The 20,666-nt window shown below is 39.8% G+C and overlaps 2 protein-coding genes across 2 annotated transcripts; one reads left to right on the top strand and one right to left on the bottom strand.

Annotated features, from left to right (window-relative positions):
- Positions 1-1,124: 1,124 nt before the first annotated feature.
- Positions 1,125-10,217, bottom strand: mesd (mesoderm development LRP chaperone). The gene is made up of 3 exons (XM_055022464.1): positions 10,062-10,217; positions 9,404-9,636; positions 1,125-2,741 (listed from the first exon to the last, which is right to left on the bottom strand). Exons 1-3 carry the CDS (start codon positions 10,215-10,217, stop codon positions 2,477-2,479), a joined length of 654 nt encoding a protein of 217 aa, XP_054878439.1. The 3' UTR covers positions 1,125-2,476.
- Positions 10,218-13,524: 3,307 nt separating this feature from the next.
- Positions 13,525-16,465, top strand: tlnrd1 (talin rod domain containing 1). Its single transcript, XM_055022475.1, has one exon. The coding sequence runs from the start codon at positions 14,842-14,844 to the stop codon at positions 15,904-15,906; it is 1,065 nt and encodes a 354-aa protein (XP_054878450.1). The 5' UTR covers positions 13,525-14,841; the 3' UTR covers positions 15,907-16,465.
- The last annotated feature ends 4,201 nt before the right edge of the window (positions 16,466-20,666 follow it).

The following is a 20,666-nucleotide window of genomic DNA, read 5'->3' as shown; positions in this document are numbered from 1 at the left end:
AATTTGTATTTAATGCAAGTGTATATCAGATAACTGAAGTCTCAATCCAAATCAATTTTGTGTAAAGGAACCTCATTTAGATCTTCTCTCTCCACAAGTTATTTTGTGGAGGGATGGGGTACATGTCCAAAGTAACACTGAAAAAAACAGAATGGACTGACATCTTTAAAATATGTTACAAAGTAATCAAATTAAGTTTGTCACATTGACAAAAGTAGGAAATGTACAGAAAGTTCAAACTGTGCAAGCATTATCTAGTTTTACAAAACTGTTGAAACTGATTATATTCAAAAAAGTAGTAATGGAACTGAATGGATATGTGGAGTTGAGACAATATTTAAAACTGTTTCAACTGTTCAAAGTTTCAAAACCCAAAGAACCAGAGAGAGAATATATTCTTAATCAGTATTTGTTCAAAAGCTCTACAGCATTCGAAATTTCTGCTGAACAGTCAGGAGAAAAATCCTGGAGGAAATATACATATATGTCTTAAACATTCAGTAAATCATTACATATAACATGACATAAAGGTTTTGACACCCATATGTATGTTTACTTCTTATTTAGAACAACCAAAAATTATAATGCATATTACACATACATGTTGATGTATCCATTTATATAACTATTCATATAACTTTCCAGTTTTCTTGTGTTCTTTAGAATATGGTTTGTTCCCTGTACAGTAAATTGTTTTGCATTTTAAATGTTTAAATAAATGTGTAGCACATAACCAGCTTTGGTTCTTTGTCTGCGTCAACACATGCGAAAGTGTCAGCACCTCTCATTGGACGTCTCACAGCCTCTTTGGGTAACGTCGCATTCATTTTCTGCAACACTAGGAAATGCAGGCACTTTTATTTAATCCATCTTCTTCCAAACGTGCAGCCCCTATTCAGATGCTTGGCATTTCATCACCCAGGATGCACTTGAAATTCTTCAGGGCTTCAAACTGAATTTGAACAAAAATAAATAAATAAATGCGCATTCCTTGCAAAGTGGACTGCCAGGTTCTATTTATTGCGGTCAACAACCGCTGATGTGAATCAGGGCATAAAAACAGACGCTGAATTTTTCTTTAATAAAGAGTGAGAAAAAACTGTTTCAAAGAACCAGAGAAAGAATATATTCCTAATCAGTATTTATTCAAAAGCTCTACAGCATTTGAAGTTACTGCTGAACAGTCAGGAGAAAAAGCCTGGAGGAAAAACAGCTTACAGATTTATAGGGACGATTCCATTTGTGTAACCAAACTATGTAGTTAGAACAGATTCCAAGCATACATATTTTCTTTCATTAGCTTAGCACATCATGAAGGTGCTAGTGAAGTTTAATAACTTTATTGTAACACCAAGGCCTGAGAAGTAGCTTCAGAAGATTTTCTCATGAGCGCATGCATTACACAAGAATCACTATACAGTTTTAACTCTGGCAGAACTCAGAAATGAGCTGGACTTTAGAACTCCTTGTGTTTGGGCATTTTATAACTGATTTTAACCAACCATTGTTACAAGATTAGTGGTAATGAGATACTGTCTCACTATGAGATAGTCTCAATATAATGAGATTCTGTCTCAATATAATGAGATTCTGTCTCACTATAATGAGATTCTGTCTCATTATTATGAGATTCTGTCTCACTATAATGAGATTCTGTCTCATTATTAGAAGATTCTGTCTCATTATTATGAGATTCTGTCTCACTATAATGAGATTCTGTCTCACTATGAGATAGTCTCATTATAATGCGATTCTGTCTCAATATAATGAGATTTGTCTCATTATGATGAGATTCTGTCTCACTATAATGAGATTCTGTCTCACTATAATGAGATACTATCTCATTATTTCGAGATACTATCACATGCATGTTTCTGGCACACAGAAACACGCAAACGTCATCACTTGGCACAGCCGTCATCTTGGCATGGGCCACGGACCTTTTACACTGGAAAGGGTCAAACTCATTGGCGACCGGATTCTTCAAGAGATTTTGGAATTTCAGACATATCAAGAACTTGTACGAGCCTGAGTCTGCTCAGTTCTTGAAAATATTATTTCCATTTTCTGGATATGTTTTAAATGAAGAGAAATGCATGTGGCCATTTATAGTGAATCACTGAGAGCCCAGAACATAAAGTGTCACTGTATCAAAACTAAATAAGTACAACTGTGCGTTCCCTTTACTGGTTTTCACTGATGACACTCGTTCAGCAAATATCTCAACAACATTAAATTATGGAAATGATTTCAATATTTATTGGCAGTTACAAAAGGTAAGAAAAAAAAATTAATCAGTGAGTGATTTCTTTCAAGGTTAGAGCTCAAATACAATTCCCTACAGCCAACATCACTATGAAGGCACAATTGCTTTGCCTGTCATGATTCTCAGATATAGCCTTCAACCTGTCTTGCATTCTTTGCAAGGTCAGCAGAAAATGGGAAATGGCTCATGAGCTTCCCATTTCGAATACTTTCAAAGCTCGTGCTTGAGATTGCTAGCAGAATTTCCATTCACATCTGGCGTTTTGCTCTCTGTTTTTCTGCCTTTTTTCTTGATGTTGACTTCATTCTGATGCGTCTCTTTCGCTTTGTCCTTTTTTGCCATGCTTCCTGGAAACACTTGTCCCTCCACTGTAACATCTGCACACCGTTGTTGAGCCACAAGGAAGTCTTTAACTTCCCAGGCCAAACTGCCGTCTCGCAGCATGAAGATTACTCTGTTTGAGCCCACTACAAACCTGTAAGAACAAATAAATAATGGCATTGTTAGTAGGCTTATGTCATTGTACAGTCATTGTACAATATGCATAAGAAAGCCCTAATCTCATTCCACGGATTGCTCTTGCAATTCCTCCTTCAAACGGTAATTGAGGCTCAAGGTGCAAGAGCACAATCTTGATACAAATTATCTGGCTCATCCTGTCACAACATGTTGACAGTTTTAAAAAATACTGGTATGTAAACTAATTTTCTTTTTTTTTCCAACTTTCTTTATTGAATTTTACAGCTTGACATACAGCAATCATCAGTACAATGAAAACACAGTTGTGTTGTTATTGAGAGAGAGAGAGAGAGAGAGAGAGAGAGAGAGAGAGAGAAGTTCAAGCTGATTTCTCCCAAAACCCTTATCACCTCCAACACCCCCGTCTGGGTCTGAACACAAGACAAACAGCCAGCAGAGAACCGAGCGCTCCAATAACGTACAGCAACATGACACAGACCCACACCCATCCACACCCATTCCAAAGTAAGAAGAAAAAAATAAAGAACGGAAAAATAACATTACTGAAAATCATAAATAAATGTATATATATTTATACGTACACACTAGTAAATTAAGCAAATATACAAATAAATTACAGATATATAAAGAATAGAAAAATTCTAATATAAATAAATATCAGTTAAAAACAAAAGAACAGGATATTGATATTGACAGAAGTGGATATTTACCCTTCAGTAAGCAATGCTAATTGAAGGGTAAATTTGGGCTAATTTTGCATTTGTATAATGCACTTTATAGAATATTTTGCACTGTATTAAACCATGCCGGGTACAGATCAAGGACTTATAAATTAAATTATTGGCAGCCTCCCACCGCTTCTCATCTACCTCAACACCCAGCTCCCCCTCCCATGCTGTTTTAATCAAAGCTGAAAATCTTGATGCGTTATTATTAATAGAATTATATCAGAAAAATAAAATATTTTTTTCCACAGTGGGTCCAATTGAAAAAAGTGTTTCAGGGAGTCGATTAGGAAAGTGGGGAAAAACCTTAACATAATCCCTGACCTGAAAGAACCGAAAAAGATGAGAATTGGGCAGTTGGAATTTGGAAGAAAGTTGAGCAAAGGACAAAAAGATATTGTTGCTATAAAGATCCTTTACAGTCTTATTCCCTCTGTCATGCCACGAGTTCAAAACTAAATTAATGCCTGAAGGCATGAAGTTAAAATTTTTGGCTATAGGAGTTTGTATCCAGGGGCCATCCAGGCCAAACTGCTTCCTGAATTGGCTCCAGATCTATAGGGTTGTCCAAACAGGGAGAGGGGAAGGGGAAGCTGAGAACATAGCAGAGAGGACAACGAATAACAGCTAGATGCCCTTTTAATTCTGCCGCTTATCCGAGGTTGGGTCGCGGGGGTAGCAGCCTAAGAAGGGAGGCCCAGACTTCCCTCTCCCCAGCCACTTCCTCCAGCACCTCCGGGGGAATCCCGAGGCGTTCCCAGGCCAGCCGAGAGACGTAGTCCCTCCAGCGTGTCCTGGGTCTTCCTCAAGACCTCCTCCCAGTGGGACGTGCCCGAAACACCTCACCAGAGAGGCGTCCAGGATGCAACCCAACCAGATGCCCGAGCCTCCTCAACTGAGTCCTCTCGATGTGGAGGAGCAGCGGCTCTACTCTGAGTCCCTCCCGGATGACCGAGCTTCTCACCTTATCTCTAAGGGAGAACCCAGCCACCCTACGGAGAAAACTCATTTCGGCCACCTGCATCCAAGATCTCGTTCTTTCGGTGATTACCCAAAGCTCATGACCATAGATGAGGGTAGGAACGTAGATCGACCAGTAAATCGAGAGCTTTGCTTTCTGGCTCAGCTCTCTCTTCACCATGACGGACCGATACAACGCGCACTTCACAGCGGACGCCACGCCAATCCGCCTGTCGATCTCCCGCTCCCTTGTTCCTTCATTCGTGAACAAGATCCCGAGATACTTAAACTCCTCCACTTGACGCAGGACATCCCCCTCGACCCGGAGGAGGCACTCTAACCTTTTCCGGCTCAAGACCATGGTCTCGGACTTGGAGGCACTGATCCTCATCCCGGCCGCTTCACACTCGGCTGCAAATTATATCAAAAAAAAAAAATTATATCACGTCTGCAGACGTGATCTGCAGACGTGCAGATCACGTCCCGATGAAGCCAATAGGACCACATCATACGCAAAAAGCAGAGATGGAATCCTGACGCCACCAAAACAGATCCTCTCAACACCCTGGCTGCGCCTAGAAATTCTGTCGATAAAAGTAATGAACAGAATCGGTGACAAAGGGCAGCCCTGGCGGAGTCCAACCCTCACCGGAAACGAGCCCAACTTATTGCCGGCAATGCGGACCAGACTCTGACACCGGTCATACAGGGACCTGACAACCCATATCAAAGGGCCCGGAATCCCATACTCCTGGAGAACCCCCCACACCCTGAGGGACACGGTCGAACGCCTTCTCCAAGTCCACAAAGCACATGTAGACCAGTTGGGCGAACTCCCATGCACCCTCCAGGACCCTGCTGAGGGTGTAGAGCTGGTCCAGTGTTCCACAACCAGGACGAAAACCACACTGCTCTTCCAAAATCCGAGGTTCGACTATCCGACGGACCCTCCTCTCCAGGACCCCCGAATAGACCTGAGGGTTGAGAGTGTGATCCCTCTATAATTAGGGCACACTCTCTGATCCCCTTTTTTAAACAGGGGGACGCCACCCCAGTCTGCCAATCCAGGGGTACTGCCACCGATGTCCATGTGATACTGCAGAGTCGCGTCAATCAACACAACCCTACAACATCCAGAGCCTTAAGAAATTCCGGGCGAATCTCATCCACCCCCGGGGCCCTGCCACTGAGGAGCTTTTTAACTACCTCGGTGACCTCGTCTCCAGAGATTGGAGAGCCCAACCCAGCATCTCCAGGCTCAGCTTCCTCAATGGAAGGCATGTCGGTGGGATTGAGACAGTGGCGGAAAATTGTCGTGGTGGAAGCTATCGGAGCCCCAGAACGCTACGGACAGACGCTGTTGTCACGGACACGGCACAGTCGCGGTGAGCCGCTGTCAACCCGTGTCTTTTTAAAATGTCCTCCCGATATTCAGCCGTCCTTAGAAGTTAAAACTCTTGCAAAAATACAGACATGAATGGATAGACTCACATTCTAGGCTGAACAATGTCAGTGAGGATTGATTCTGTGTCCACAGATCGACAAAAAGAGTGGCCATAATGTCGTATGGTGATATAGTGAAATAATATATTATGATATCAAACAGGATCAGGAGAGGAAAACAGCAGACCCTCCTCAGAGTGATGAAGAGACATCAGCATCTCTTTATCAATCATATTCTGAGACTGATATGATACAGAACCTGCACAGAGTAACAGGAAGTCCAGACGATGACCAAGAGGATGTACTGTATGTGAATGGAAATGGTTATGGGGATGTACTGCCAATCTGACATTTGTGCTTTTATGCATTTTTTTGTTTTGTTTTTATGTATTTATTGTTATATTGCAGTTTTGTCCCTGCTTTCAAACTAAATTTCTCCTATGGGAGACTAATAAAATTATCTTATCTTACATTTTATTATTGAATCAGTTTCTTATTGTGTTTTTAGTAGACTATATTGGTTTGATCATTTGCTTAGGATGTTGAGTTTGGATGATATTTTATTTTATATACATTATATACAATATATAAGTAATATATATTACTTACTTATATGTTAATGATATACTTGTAAATAATACAAGTAGCCATTTAAAGAATAAATCATACTTGTAGACTAACAGTAAATACTTAAATATTTCCTACATTACAAAAAATTTATGGGACTTTCTGTGTGTTTATTCAGAAATTCTGATGTATGTTATGACTAACTGTTCAGTGGTCATTTAATGTATTATTTCACTATTATTTTTTTAACATGGTTTACCAGTTTGGATAAAATGAAGGAAAAACATGTCAACTAAAAAATCTCCAGTCCCAGACCGTCAGTCCATGGCGGTTCTAGACTGAGGCCCACAGATGAACCAAAAACATTACACTAAATAAATATTTTTATTTTTTGTTAATATTCAGTGGTGGATTTTTTTTAACCCTCAAACTTTTACTTTAATAATTAAAAATGATATTGTTGCACTTTTAGCTGCTGTATGGAAATAGGATCACACTGTCCATCTGCCAGATCAGGCAGCCTGAATCTTACAAGACGCAAGTGGTTCTTCAGCTCACTCAATATATCAAATAATGAAATATTGCTATGTTCTTTTATTTTATTCTTCCTTTAGTGTCTCCATAAAAAACACAACTACAATGGCCCCTGTAGTAATTTGGGCCAGAACCAACTTTCAAAGAAATCAGTAAAGACCATTCTAGATTTTTTAACTAGGCAGACTTGTGTGATCTTTGTTCAGATGGCAATTTGCTGTGCAAAATATCACGCTTAGTTATTTTTTGCAATGGGCAATTTTAAGTGGTATTGTAGCACTTAATTTAGAATTATATTTGTGATATTTATTAATAGAAATTGTGCACACCATTAGCTTTATTTATTTGAAGAGTACTTTGTAGTTGTTCAGTACAAAATATTGTACATGTGCCAAAGGTTGTGTTAACAGAATATTTTTAATATTTGACTGTTTTTTTGTGTGGGGTTTTTTTTATTGAAAAAAGAAAAAAAAACATGTAAAGCCTGTCCATCATTTGACAGGTTATAATTCACTGATGCAGACATATTTTTTACGTCCATGGCAGAGGCAACTAAAAATCGATCAATAATAAAATCTTTTCTGAATTTCATTTCATGGACACTGACCTAAATGAGTCTTTCATTTAAAACCTTTGGTTGAAATGGAGCCTTTAATTCCAGTCTCCAGTACAGACCAGAGAAAACTAAAAATAATGCAATGCTGAGCTAATCCTTTAATAGTCACAGCAGGGCTAAGACCCAAGAGAAAATATTTGTTGGTGCATTTTTCTAATTCTCATTGTTTATTTACATACATTCACATACAGAGGAGCCGGCAGTTTATCTTGAGGAAACAAACTAAATGCGCAGAAGTTAATGAGATTGTAATATGTGCAACCAATGTGGCCAAGACACATTGGTTAAAATGTGAATTAAACGCAACTCACCCTGTGGTTTTAACAAATGGAGCCAGTCGCACCAAGAAGGAGAGCGGAGCTCCGGAAGAGGATCAAAAGCTAGCAGAGTTCAATTGGTTCGGTTTGGATCCGACAGATCCAACTGACTGATGAACCAGTGCAGATTTCTCTGCAGATACGACCAGGATTTGTGAGGCTGTGCGTTCAGACCCCAGCAGGTGAAGTGCTTTTAATTTAAGTGGAGTCGTTGAATTCCATTTATTAAAAGTTATTGGGGCCACAGATTGTGGTTCTTAGATGGAATCATCTGGTTTATGTATGAAGGGATCTGGATTCACTGTTCAACTATTAACTAAACATCATAAAAAAATGCGGTGAAATAGCCAATGTTAATATGATTATAATATGATAGGTAAAAACAGTACATGACCGATTTTTTTATGCTGTCTGTTAAAATGACGGAGCACAAAAAACCTCTGATGTGTGCAAAATATTTGGATAAATAATGGGTCAGTCTGATCCTGGTCTTTAGCCTTGTTAATTCTCTTGTTGCTCTGTTTTAAAGTTTGATTAGTAACTGTTGTGTTGTTTTGTAATTCACTTCCCAAACCTCTCTGAGGTAAAACTAAAGAACAGTACAGAATGTTAGGGTCCGGCTGTTCCTCTGTCGGTGAACAGAAACTTCGCTGGAACCTACTTTATGAACTGAAATAGTAAAACCTCGACTCATAATGTCTACGTTCCCATAGATGGACAAACACTCTTGTTCAAAGAAAAAAGGCCAACAGCCGCATAACATTCAGATAAAAATTATGGTAATGACATTTCTAAGTATAACTTTCAAATAAGGTTCAGGTTAATAACTGATTTTCACTAGTACCTGAACTTCTACCAAAACAATAAACTGGTTTTAGGTTTATTAACCCTATGAATTTAGTAAAAGGTTCTTCAAATGACTGGAAATGCATAGTTTTGAGTAGATTTTATTTTACTTCCTGGGGGGAAACATGACCCAGACCCCACTAAGACTCTGTCACTCCAAAGCTTGTGTGTGATTAATACCTGCCAACATTTGCTAAATGTTGGCAGGTATTAATGTAGTCTTGAAATTATGTTACAAACTGAAACAGAATTGTCAGTTTGAAACTGAAAATTATATTAAGTGAAATTACCAGCTCTCTGATTTTACTCTTTAAGGGTATATGTTTGAGTAAAATTAACATTGTTCTTTTATTCTATGAACTACTGACAACATGTCTCTGAAATTCCAAGCAACAATTTTGCTGTCTCTTAATTTTTTCCAGAACTGTATGTAGTTGTTAACAGTTTAAGTTGGACAAAACTATTTTATTTTGTATGTGAATGTATGTAAATAAACAATGAGAATTAGAAAAATGCACCAACAAATATCTTCTCTTGGGTCTTAGCCCTGCTGTGACAGGCTTAGTAGCCCTAAAGGTCAGATCCATGAATTGCCTCTGGTTGAGTCTATGCAAAATCCTGACAAGAACAGAATTTAATGTGTGATTACCTCTGAACATCATAGTTGGCATTGAAGAGGCTTCCCTGCCACAAGCCTGTGATCTCCTCAGTCTCCTTCTCACTGGGATTTCCAGACACAGTTGCAAAGACCATCAAAGTCCTGCCTTTCTTTGACATCTTAAGAAGGTCCTCTGGCTTGGAGGGATCCACCTTGGAGAAATCAACGGGTGGAGGAGACCGTCTGTGCTCAGGAAGGTCCCCTTCTTCAATATCATCATCTTTCTGTGTGACAGAGAGTCTATCTTTAACTCATAAATTAACCTAGTGCTCTGAATTATAAATTATTCTTCATTTTGCAAGTTCCTCCTATGCTGAGGGTTTAATTTAAGCTCCATTAAACAGGATTCAGGAGGTCATTTGTAGAGGCCAATTGGCCCCACAGAGTACATAGACAGACACCGGTTTGACTAAATCCGCTGCCAGTGAACTACTCTCTTCAATTCAAGCTTTAGCACCCGGTAGTTGCACATATGGCTTCCTGAAAGCTCGAACTGATTCTTTATCTGCCGATAATGTTGTCTGATGTGTCTACATAGTGTTCTCTATATAAACCCGCTGTTTCTGTTAGATTATTAAGGAAGTTTTATTAGTCCTGGACACATAACAAGCAGGCTAACATTTAAATATAAAGCAGAAAGTTCACAAACCTCCCACTGTTCCAGAAGCCGCGCCATATCTGCGTCATTGTAGTCTCGAATGTCCTTCTTTTTCTTAGGTTTACCTGTACCGTCTGTTGCTGAAATATACAGCAAACATGTACAGAGCAGAATGACTACAAATGCGAACTTGCAGAAAGACGCCATGTTTACAGATGGTGTGCTGTGATTGGTCACAAATCAACCGGTCACGAGCCAACAGGGGCGTGTCAGAAACGTAAAATCTGGCATATGGCGCACAGCCGGGGCTAGAAGATTTCAAAATAAAGCTGACTTTGTGAATCTTATCAGTTTGTTCATAAAACAAGTTTGCTCATGTCAAAGTAGAGAGAGAAAGAGATAAAGAAATAGAGAGAGAGAAAGAAAGAAAGAGTGAGATAGAGAGAGAGGGAAAGAGAGAAAGAGAGTGAAACTACCTCAAAGATCTGTGTTTCCATCAAATCTCTCTAATATCTGGTGGCCAGTAACAACTTTTAATTGTGTTTCTCTTGAGTCAATTTTTCTTCTTACTCCTCATGTGTTACAGTTTGGTGGGATATAGTGAAACACTTGAATTAGGTCATTTAGATATTGACAAGGAAGAAAAAGCCTTATCTGATCACTCATCAAAGTTCTTCAGTACCAAAGTTCAGTATTGTGTCCCTGCTTTTCTATTTAATACTCTCCTCCAGCATGTTAGTTTAGGTGAATAGAAGTTACTTATCAAAAGATCCAGCTGATAGCATTTGGAGCTATCAGCTGAATAAATGCAGGACAGAACTGCATTTAAATATAACATAAACCTCAGCAGAAATACTTTACCAACCATTTGGATCACAGCAACAACCAAATATGCCACAGTTAAAGAAATCAAGATGTTCCAAAAGCAGGGCGGATTGGCTACCGGGGGATTCCTGGTAGATTCCAGCACAGAGATGCGGCTCGCTGTTCATGCAGGGCCGGCCCAAGGTAATACAGGGCCTCAGATAAAATCCTGATTTAGCCCCCGTCAGCCCTCCCCTACTAAGAACACCTGCATCACTAACAGTGTTTAAATGTAGATGAAGTCTGTGACAATTGGCTGAGTTTCAAATCTATCACTGAATATTGGTTATTATTTTCTGTAATGTATTTGTGAACAAAGCCCAATAAGATTACACCATATTGTAGCCATGGTAACACAATAATCAAACTATACAGATTATTCTTTACACTTTCACAAAGTAAACGTCCTAATTAAATCCTGAATGTACAATTTATTTTTTCTCTCTGCTGAATGCATTAAATAAAATGTTATAACATTGACATTCTCAATAAATGACTGTTAGAGCTTTAGATGTATGGTCAGAGTTACAGTTCAACCATGCAGCCCTACCAGCAGCTACTGACTTTTCTTTGGCTTGATACATCTGTCCTGCAATTCTAGATCTCAGAGGTGCTAACATCAAACAATTATGTGGAGTTAAGCCCTTTGAGCTTTTCTGACCTTTAAAGCAGTCTGCAGACAAGATGTTGTAGAGGCTAAACAAAAGTAGTAGGGCTTATTTATTAAAATAGCAGTAAATGTGCTTATTTCATAAAATGCTCCACAACCAACGACCTTCTCTCCAATAGTCTCTGTTTAAAAACTAGTCTCAGATCAACACAGCGCTCCAGCACTGTCAGCAGCAGAAACAGAAACATTATAACTATAAGAGGAAAAAATAGACTAAATTTGCCTTGCATTGCTCCCACATGATGACAATGACAAAGTACGTTCTGACTTAATTTTAGATTCTTAATTAATATGGGTTGTTGTTGTGCTGTTACGGTGTTTTAAGATCTTGTTCAATGTGTCTCTTCTTAGCTTTGAGCCCCCACCCTCTGAAGATTTCTGCACGGCTCTGTAGGTGACTAACTTTTGTTTGTCAGGTTTGAGTGACAAAAGTAGGAAAAAGACTGATTCTCTTAGCTGTGAACAGATTTTTGTGTTTTCGTTTGTCTCTATTTTTTGTGTGCATGTTTTTTTTTTTGTCACGTGTTGGGGTTTGATTTGTTAACAGCGTTGTATAAAACATAAATTCTGTAAGGAACACGCTGTCAAAATGGATAAATAAAGTATAAAAAAACAAAAAGACTGATTCTCTTGGAAATTTCAAAAAAACAACACAAAATGGCGTAAGGAAGAACTCTACACAAGCTGCCGATTAAACTGAACGTTATAACCTTGACATGATTATATGAACTGTTTTACCAAGAAATTGGACAGAAGCACGGTGAAGATGAATGAATCCTCTTTGGCTGTGCGCTCCCGACACAGGGGAACGGATTTTGACTCAGATAAGCCAACACTCAGTCAAATCTGCAGGTTCCGTTGTCAACCTATCTGACAAAAACAAAAATATAAAAAACAAAAACATGCAATGCAGTTCGATTAAAAACTGCGACAATAAAGCCTAGCTGTATTGTCGATGACCCACATGCCTAGACAATGCAATTTTCAGAACATTACTAATTGTGTGGCCCTGCATAAAAACCCAACATCACCACATGCTAAAATGATCAAAAACAATCAATTTTAAAAGTTTCCTTCAAACCTACCATAACTGTCAAATAATGGTGCCATCATCAATGATCATTGCTCATAGGCCCTGGATGAAAATCGAGCTCCATGGGAGAAATGCCAGACAGAGCATTGAAGGGAGATGAGAACTGTGCATCCCAACGGCACGGCAAGTTTGGTGCCAAATGTGGAGTCAAACCACAAAGTTTCTAGCTGGTTGCTGTTAGCAGGTAGTGTTTCTCAGGATTTTACACAAAGTGTGAGAAGCTGCTAAAAGCTTCATGTGAAGCTTGTTTGATGAGAAAAAAATAACATTTTACATTTTTGTTTAACAAAAACAACATTTTTTTAATTCTTTAAGCACATTTTTTGTATTTTCTTTTTCATGCAATTTTTAACAATATTCTAAGAATAGTCAAAAGCTTTAAAATCTAACCAACTGATTACTATTTTGCAAATTAACGTTTACTGTGGGTCTGTGGCTCTTGTGTTCCAAAGGTTGTAGATTTGATTCCAGCTTCTTTCTGCCACATGTGTATGTGCCCCAGAGCAAGACACCCTATTGGTGTATAAATGTGTTTCTGAATGCTTTCAGAAATCAAAATGGTCAGCTGTCTGGAAAAGCACTATCTTATTTCAGTCTATTTACCATTTCAGAAGTATAGAACATGATAATTAATACATATTAACCTAAGCTCCGCCAGAAAAACGCACCTTTTATTCTTCTTCTTTAATCTTAGTATTTTTTTATGCAGTCAGATCAGCAGTAAGACTTTCAAGTTCTATTTTTTTTTTTAAAGAAAAGGCATTTTGAATTTTAAATGAGACCAAGAAAAAAGATGAGTTCAGGCCAAAGTGTTTCTGCAGCTGTTTGGCCCGTCAGCTCTTATTTTTGAAAACACTCACTTCCGGTCTATTGCTAGGCTAGCGCCTCTGTTGACGCCCAGAGGCAGAGCCGCAGCGGGCAGGCTTTAAACTAAAATGCTTGTGAAGCCATCGAAATGCTGACTTGAACATCCAACAGATGATCTTCGCTGAAGTGAGACAATAACGACTCACTGTCTTGTAAGATCAACGAGGAGGATTATTTGCGTGCTTCGTTTGCTGAAACTTTGTCCGGACCAACAGCCTCTCAGCGGACCACACCCTCCCTGCTTCCTCATAGTAATGCAGCGGGAGCGCGCAGGATTACTTTGGATCTCTGGGAATAACCCCGAACTTCCTTTTCGCCTTTTTACGACGTTGTGGTTCTAGAACAGGTAATCTATGGACTGAAATAGCACCGAGTAGCATGGAGAGCAGCAGGTCCCTGCAGAGGAAATGTGGGGCTGCACCGGGTCCAGGCTCAGAGCGCAGAGTAACTGACGGATGATGCCGAAGCATCCGGAGCAGCCGACAGCTTCAAACCCAGGGCTCAGTGTGAGAAGGAAGAGGCTAAAGACGGACTGACAGAGTTTTGTTGTTCCTGGATTGCCCTATTCTCGTTGGAACTGCGAAAACAATGGTGCTGGAGAGAGAGCCCAAAGTCCCCGCTGTCCTGAAGAGCTGCACGGAGGGAGTCCGGATCGGAACCAGCATGAACAGGTCACTGTCTCTGTGGACAAGTCGGAAAAGATTGGGGTCCAGTTACAGGCCTCATGTTGGAGCAAAATGCTTGTAACTTAGAAAAAGTGCAAAAGACTATTGGCTAATGTTGAGGTGAGCTCTGTGACCTTCATGAGGAGGAAACATGTGGACCTGCAATGTGTGTGTTCTGGACATCTGGAGGAAACGGATTTTTCCGACTACACTTCTGATAATGACAGAGAGTTTTGTTAGGGGCATTTAATTAGAAACAAGTTTCAAGTTAAGTGTGTAGAATCTGTTACACTGAGAAGTGCTTGAGACCCTGTTCTATTAATACACTTGTAATTATTATTATTATTATTATTATTATTATTATTTTACAATCAACATCCCAGGCACTCAGCTGGGAATGAGCCTCAAATATATCAAATGAAAAGGTCTGATGCTAAATTAGCTTCATATCCAAAGCAGTAATTGCGTAGATGTCATTTGTCATTCCACCTGTTTACACTCAGCTCACAGTCCTGAGGAGGAAACTTTGTCTACAAATGCTGAGCTGTTCATGAAGGAACTTCAAAGAAGACTCTTAGACAAGTTAGTAAAAAGAAAAGAAAAGAAAAGAGCTTTTAACCTGAAAATGCAGCAGTGAAAGCTTGAAATAAGCAAAGCTTCACCTCCATCATTATGGCTAGCAGCGGCTCTGGCAGATCCACTTGTGAGGAATCAAGCAGCCCACTGAGTGGCAGTGTGCAGCAGAGGAAGCGGCTCTCCTTCATTTGTGATGCATGTAAGGCCAAAGTGCAGATGGTGGCTGACCTGCTGTTACTATCCAGTGAGACCCGGCCGGTCATGACCTCTGAAGGTGTTGCACTGGCTGACACCTTTGACCAGTGTCGTGACACAGTCATTGCCAGAACTAAAGAGCTCTCCATTCTCACCCACGACATCCAATGCCAGCTTAACATGGGTCGCTTTTCAGAGGTGGGGGACCGCCTCCTGGAGATGGCCGACTTGGTGGTTTCTCTGACTGAGTGCTCGACACATGCCGCCTACCTGGCAGCTGTGGAGAACCCTGGCTCACAGCCCTGTCTGCCGGGTTTAGTTGATCGCTACAAGGTGACACGCTGCCGACATGAGGTGGAACAGAGTTGCAGCATCCTCCGAGTTTCTCCCCTGGCAGATCTCACCCCTCCGGTTCTTCTTGAACTTTCCCAAAACATCTCCACCAATCTCAAGACTCTGACAGATATCTCATTGCTAGCCAGCGAGAGGTCCAGGGACCGCTTTGCAAAAGAGCAGTTCAAGTTGAGTGTGAAGAGCATAAGCACAAGTGGCACTGCCTTCCTGGCCTGCATTAAAGAAGTTAAAACCCAGCCCAGTGAGCTGACCAGAAATCGATGCATCCTTTTTAGTGCTGCTCTGGTCCAGGCGGTCAGCGCCTTGGTTGGGTTTGCCACAGAGCCTCAGTTCTTGGGAAGGGCTGCAGGTGTCTCAGCCGAAGGAAAGGGAGTACAAACTGCGGTGTTGGGGGGAGCCATGAGTGTGGTCTCAGCCTGCGTCCTCCTCACTCAGGGCCTGCGAGACGTCGCTCAGCATCTTGAGAGCAGTTCCAAAATGACAGACTACCGAGAGCGTCTGCGTAACTCAGCATGTGCCGTGTCTGACGGCTGCACTCTGCTCACTCAAGCACTAAGAGAACGATCTTCTCCCAGGGCTCTGCCACCAGTAAACTCTCATTCTGTGAATTAGTTCAGGTAACGGCTGCTTGCCCTCTCCTCACCTTTTTGTTTTGTGACCCACCAAAGAGGCTCACCTGGATCACCTCTGGAGCAGCCTTATCTGTGTGTGTTTGCATGTGTAGGTGAGATTGTTGGGTGGCTCAAGAGTGTTTGAGTGCACCAGGTCACTGAAACAACCACTACAGGGTTTGTGCTGTGCTGGATGCGGCTTGAACCTTGTCAATGCGACCTCCGTGGTCCAGGGTCAGCGACCGCTCACCCCCAGCCGACGCACCGCAGCTTCAGACTGGAAATTTTACCTCAGTGAAGACAAAAGCTTGAGTGATGGATGTAGCCTCACTCGCTTCTGGACATATTTGGCTATATGTTCTGCGTCAGATTGGAGGAAATGTTTCAGTGCTTGTATTTGTTTAAACAAGTGTGAATCTAAAATTGTCAAAAAGCTGCTGAGTGTGTGCTGTAGGCTTTACACTATTTACCAAACTTCCTATAGTATTTTGAAGTGTTTTGACCTTGCATGTAATGGAGTATTTATTTCAGCTAATAAAACAGTTGTTTTTGACAACCTATTTTTGGTTAATAGTATTTGAGTAAACATCGATCAGAGAGAGAGAGAAACAGAGACAGAATTATTTTTAAAAAACCTGGGGAATAAAGTAGGAAATATTGACTTCATCCAATAATTTAGAGACTTTAAACATGGTACTCTTTAAAGCCCTTTTTAAGGTGTGTACTTTGGTTAAGGGTTTTTATAAATGAGTTTAAATTAGTTCATGGGAATACATTGTAACAGTTTTGACTTTTACTAGTAATTCCAATAAGACAGAGCTTCTTTTACTTAAAAAATTAAATAAAATGAGATTTTTTACAATTTGTCCTCCAATAGATATTTGCCAGAACTTCTGACTCCTCTCCTTTACAAAGGTCAGCTAACATTTGTGGCTCTAAATGAGTTCTATTACCTGGACTTAGAACAAAATTGGCTCTTTGCATTTATGAGCATTGGCTCATAAATATGGAGCACCCTGGCCTAATTTTTACTGGGTGACTGTTGCTTTGCTCCCATTTACTAAACTGATCCAAAGAGGTCAGGATAAAGAGAGCAGTTTCAGTCAAATTCACAATAGCAAAAAGCATTTTCATAAATAAAAAATGGCAATAAATAAGGTTTCTGGTTTTATGTTCCTAAATTATATTCTGCATGCTGTAAACAAGGACGTAAACATCTATTGTGCAGGTAACAGAAGCCCAGCTCAGATCATAGATGAATGATTTTGAAACATTGAACTGGAAACAATGTCATTCTGACTTGTCTTTGATTCAGTGACAGAGCATCATATATGACACACAGATAATGTTTTTATTCGACATTTAAAAAATCGCCATTTAGTCATTAATCTGAATAAATAGTTAACTAATAGATAAAAATATTCATTGGAAAGAGTGAAATAAAACAAATCAGAAACCCCATTTACCATCACAAACCAGCGTTTCTCCTACCATTTTCCTGGTGGAAAATAGTAGGAGAAAATGGTTCATTGTTTGTTAGCAGGGTGGGATACCCACATCCATCCATCCATCATTCATCCATCCATCGGGGTGGGATACCCACCCCGCTAACAAACAATGAAAGTATCACTAAGAGTAACTGTTATTTCTGCAACTAAAAGAATACCTATTCTGCACCCATTGCAGTTTCATTGCAGCTTACCCAGTATAAAATTCCTACTCAGAGTATGCAAACAGTTAAGATGGTGGTTGATGGCAAATATGTCCTAAGTAAGGAATATCTTTATTAATAACTTTTGGCAGTTTTACTTAGTTTATCCAAATGCACATTTTCAAATGAGTATTCCAGTTTTCTAGGTTTTAAACTCTGCTTTCAATGCAGTCTGATAAAAATTTGTCTTGCCTGATGTGGTTGCATATTAACAACTTAGGAAATACTGTAGCATTAGCTCATAAATATTTTCTATGATCCAGACATTAAGAGGAAACTGGAAATAGATAAACAAAGAGGATCATTATGTCACCCACATGGATGTGCATTTGAATTCTACAGAGCCCAACAGCATTGGAAGTTTCCTAAATTATAGCATGACGTAAAATGTGAACAAAAGTGTGGATGAGTGAAGTTGAGGTTCAATTAGAGACTTGTGATTAATTACTGTGGATGAGACAAGGCTGCATCTCAGTGGGCCATGACTGGACTATCTTAAAATGAAAGAATGACACATGTGAGTGATAAAGTCAGAGGCGGATACAGTGCTAAAAGCATGCTGTGATTTGGCACAATACAAGTAAACTGAATTGAATTGTTGGAAAATAAACATTCTCTGAAGAAAAACTTGTCTTGCAGATGGAAACAGATTATTTATGCTGCAGTCACTTTATGTTCCACTGGCCTTTGCCATGAAATGTCTCAACAGTCTGCATGGACACGGACCATCAGTTGGTGTGTTTGAAGTGATGTGCATTGTTTGGTGTCTGCAGAGTCTGCATCTGTACCTCCGTTGAGATATGGATGTCATTGAAAATATAACTTTTCAATAACATTTTGAAAAGTAAAATGCAACTAAAGAACACAGTGTTCTTTAGTCCTCCTGCTATAATGATAGCCAGGAACCAGCGAATGGAACTTCCAGAATAGTATGTCTGTATACACGGGTGATATTTATTACCTCTGTAATAAGACCAAACTGTATTAAATAAAAACTTCAAATCAGATTTTTTTTTTTACAAGATCCGGTTTTGAAAATTTTAAAATAAAAGCCATTTATGAATTTGCAACTGAAAAAAATATATTTTGCTGTCTTAATGTTTCAGTCACAAAACTCATAGGAATTGGTACTTATATTGGATTTATTTTGCAGAAAGATAAACTTAAATAATTTTTAAACAAATTTCTTTTATTTTTGGTGGGAGTGGAGAAGAAACATATTTGGTTCTTATTCTCATTTTTGAACAAATGTTTTCTTATAAGGGTGGAGGAGAAAAATATTGATGTCAATGTTCCTTATGAATTTCTTTTTTTTGTCTATAAAATCACAGTCATTTATAATCAAATATGTTTCCTTTCCCGTACTTTTGCAGTTTGGTAAAGTCATTAACAAAACACTTTAAAAGTCACTTCTGGCTCCTCATAATGCTGCTACTACCTACCATCCATCATCCATTCATCCATCCATCCATCATCCATCCATCCATCATCCATCCATCCATCCATCCATCCATCCATCCATCCATCATCCATTCATCATCCATCCATCATCCATCCATCCATCATCCATCCATCCATCCATCCATCCATCCATCATCCATTCATCATCCATCCATCATCCATCCATCCATCATCCATCCATCCATCCATCCATCCATCCATCATCCATTCATCATCCATCCATCATCCATCCATCCATCATCCATCCATCCATCATCCATTCATCATCCATCCATCATCCATCCATCCATCCATCCATCCATCATCCATCCATCCATCCATCATCCATCCATCCATCCATCCATCCATCATCCATTCATCATCCATCCATCATCCATCCATCCATCATCCATCCATCCATCCATCCATCCATCCATCCATCCATCCATCCATCCATCATCCATCCATCATCCATCCATCATCCATCCATCCATCCATCCATCATCCATTCATCATCCATCCATCATCCATCCATCCCTCCATCCATCCATCATCCATCCATCCATCCATCATCCATCCATCCATCCATCCATCATCCATTCATCATCCATCCATCATCCATCCATCATCCATCCATCATCCATCATCCATCCATCATCCATCCATCATCCATCCATCCATCATCCATCCATCCATCATCCATCCATCATCCATCCATCCATCCATCCATCCATCATCCATCCATCATCCATCATCCATCCATCCATCCATCCATCCATCCATCCATCCATCATCCATCCATCCATCATCCATCCATCCATCCATCCATCATCCATCCATCCATCATCCATTCATTCATTCATTCATTCATTCATTCATTCATTCATTCATTCATTCATTCATTTCCTCCCTAATGGGGTCAGGAGGTGCTGGTGCCTCTCCAGCTGCGTTCCGGGCGAGATGTTACTACAATGACATGACATTTTCCTGCTTTGTTGTTTCCAAAATCTTCAGACGCAAGTGATTAGAAAAAATGTGATGTTTGGTCTAACATTCTGAAATGCTAGAAGGAGAATGACCCAACACTTTGTGAAGCAGTCTGACTGTTCTGTCTTGAGCCAAACATGTATAAATAATGCAGCCAGCGTTGGTTTGCTTCTCTCAGGTTTCTTCTACTTACATGAAAAGTTAATATAACAGAGCAAAACAACTTGTTTTCATTATAATATTAAATACAATTTTAAAAATAACTTCAACTACAGATCTTTAAACCAATGTTGGCTACTCTTACCTCATGCTTTGCATGTTAACTTTAACTTCTCACTTTTAGCTTAGGTTTTTATCTGTCTGCATGTCCTCAATCTCACCAACATTTTTCTAAACCTGCTGAGCTATTATTGTATCTTCATTTGATTGATTGTCTTTCTGCCTCCTCCTCTTCCAGTTAGTCCATTCAGAGGTGATCTCAGAATGGCTGCAGCTCATTCATATTTGAGAACGAGCTGCAGCCTCATTCTGAAATGTGGTGACATATGAGAACAAGGTTGCAGTAATGTTCGCATTATTGATCCATACCGCATCAGCTGCACATCACTGTCCAACTCATATGT

The sequence above is a fragment of the Poeciliopsis prolifica genome, unplaced genomic scaffold (genome assembly GCF_027474105.1).
Source record: "Poeciliopsis prolifica strain line A6 unplaced genomic scaffold, Auburn_PproV2 SCAFFOLD086, whole genome shotgun sequence".
In the NCBI taxonomy this organism is placed as follows: Eukaryota; Metazoa; Chordata; class Actinopteri; order Cyprinodontiformes; family Poeciliidae; genus Poeciliopsis; species Poeciliopsis prolifica.
The sequence above is the reverse complement of the archived record's forward strand: the minus strand, read 5'-3'. Positions and strand labels throughout refer to the sequence as shown.

Coding starts and splice junctions, on each gene's coding strand:
- mesd (XM_055022464.1), bottom strand. CDS start 10,217: ATGGCGTCTTTCTGCAAGTTCGCATTTGTAGTCATTCTGCTCTGTACA. Junction 9,637..10,061: donor GGCTTCTGGAACAGTGGGAG/GTTTGTGAACTT, acceptor TCTGTCACACAG/AAAGATGATGATATTGAAGA. Junction 2,742..9,403: donor GCCAACTATGATGTTCAGAG/GTAATCACACAT, acceptor TTGTTCTTACAG/GTTTGTAGTGGGCTCAAACA.
- tlnrd1 (XM_055022475.1), top strand. CDS start 14,842: ATGGCTAGCAGCGGCTCTGGCAGATCCACTTGTGAGGAATCAAGCAGC.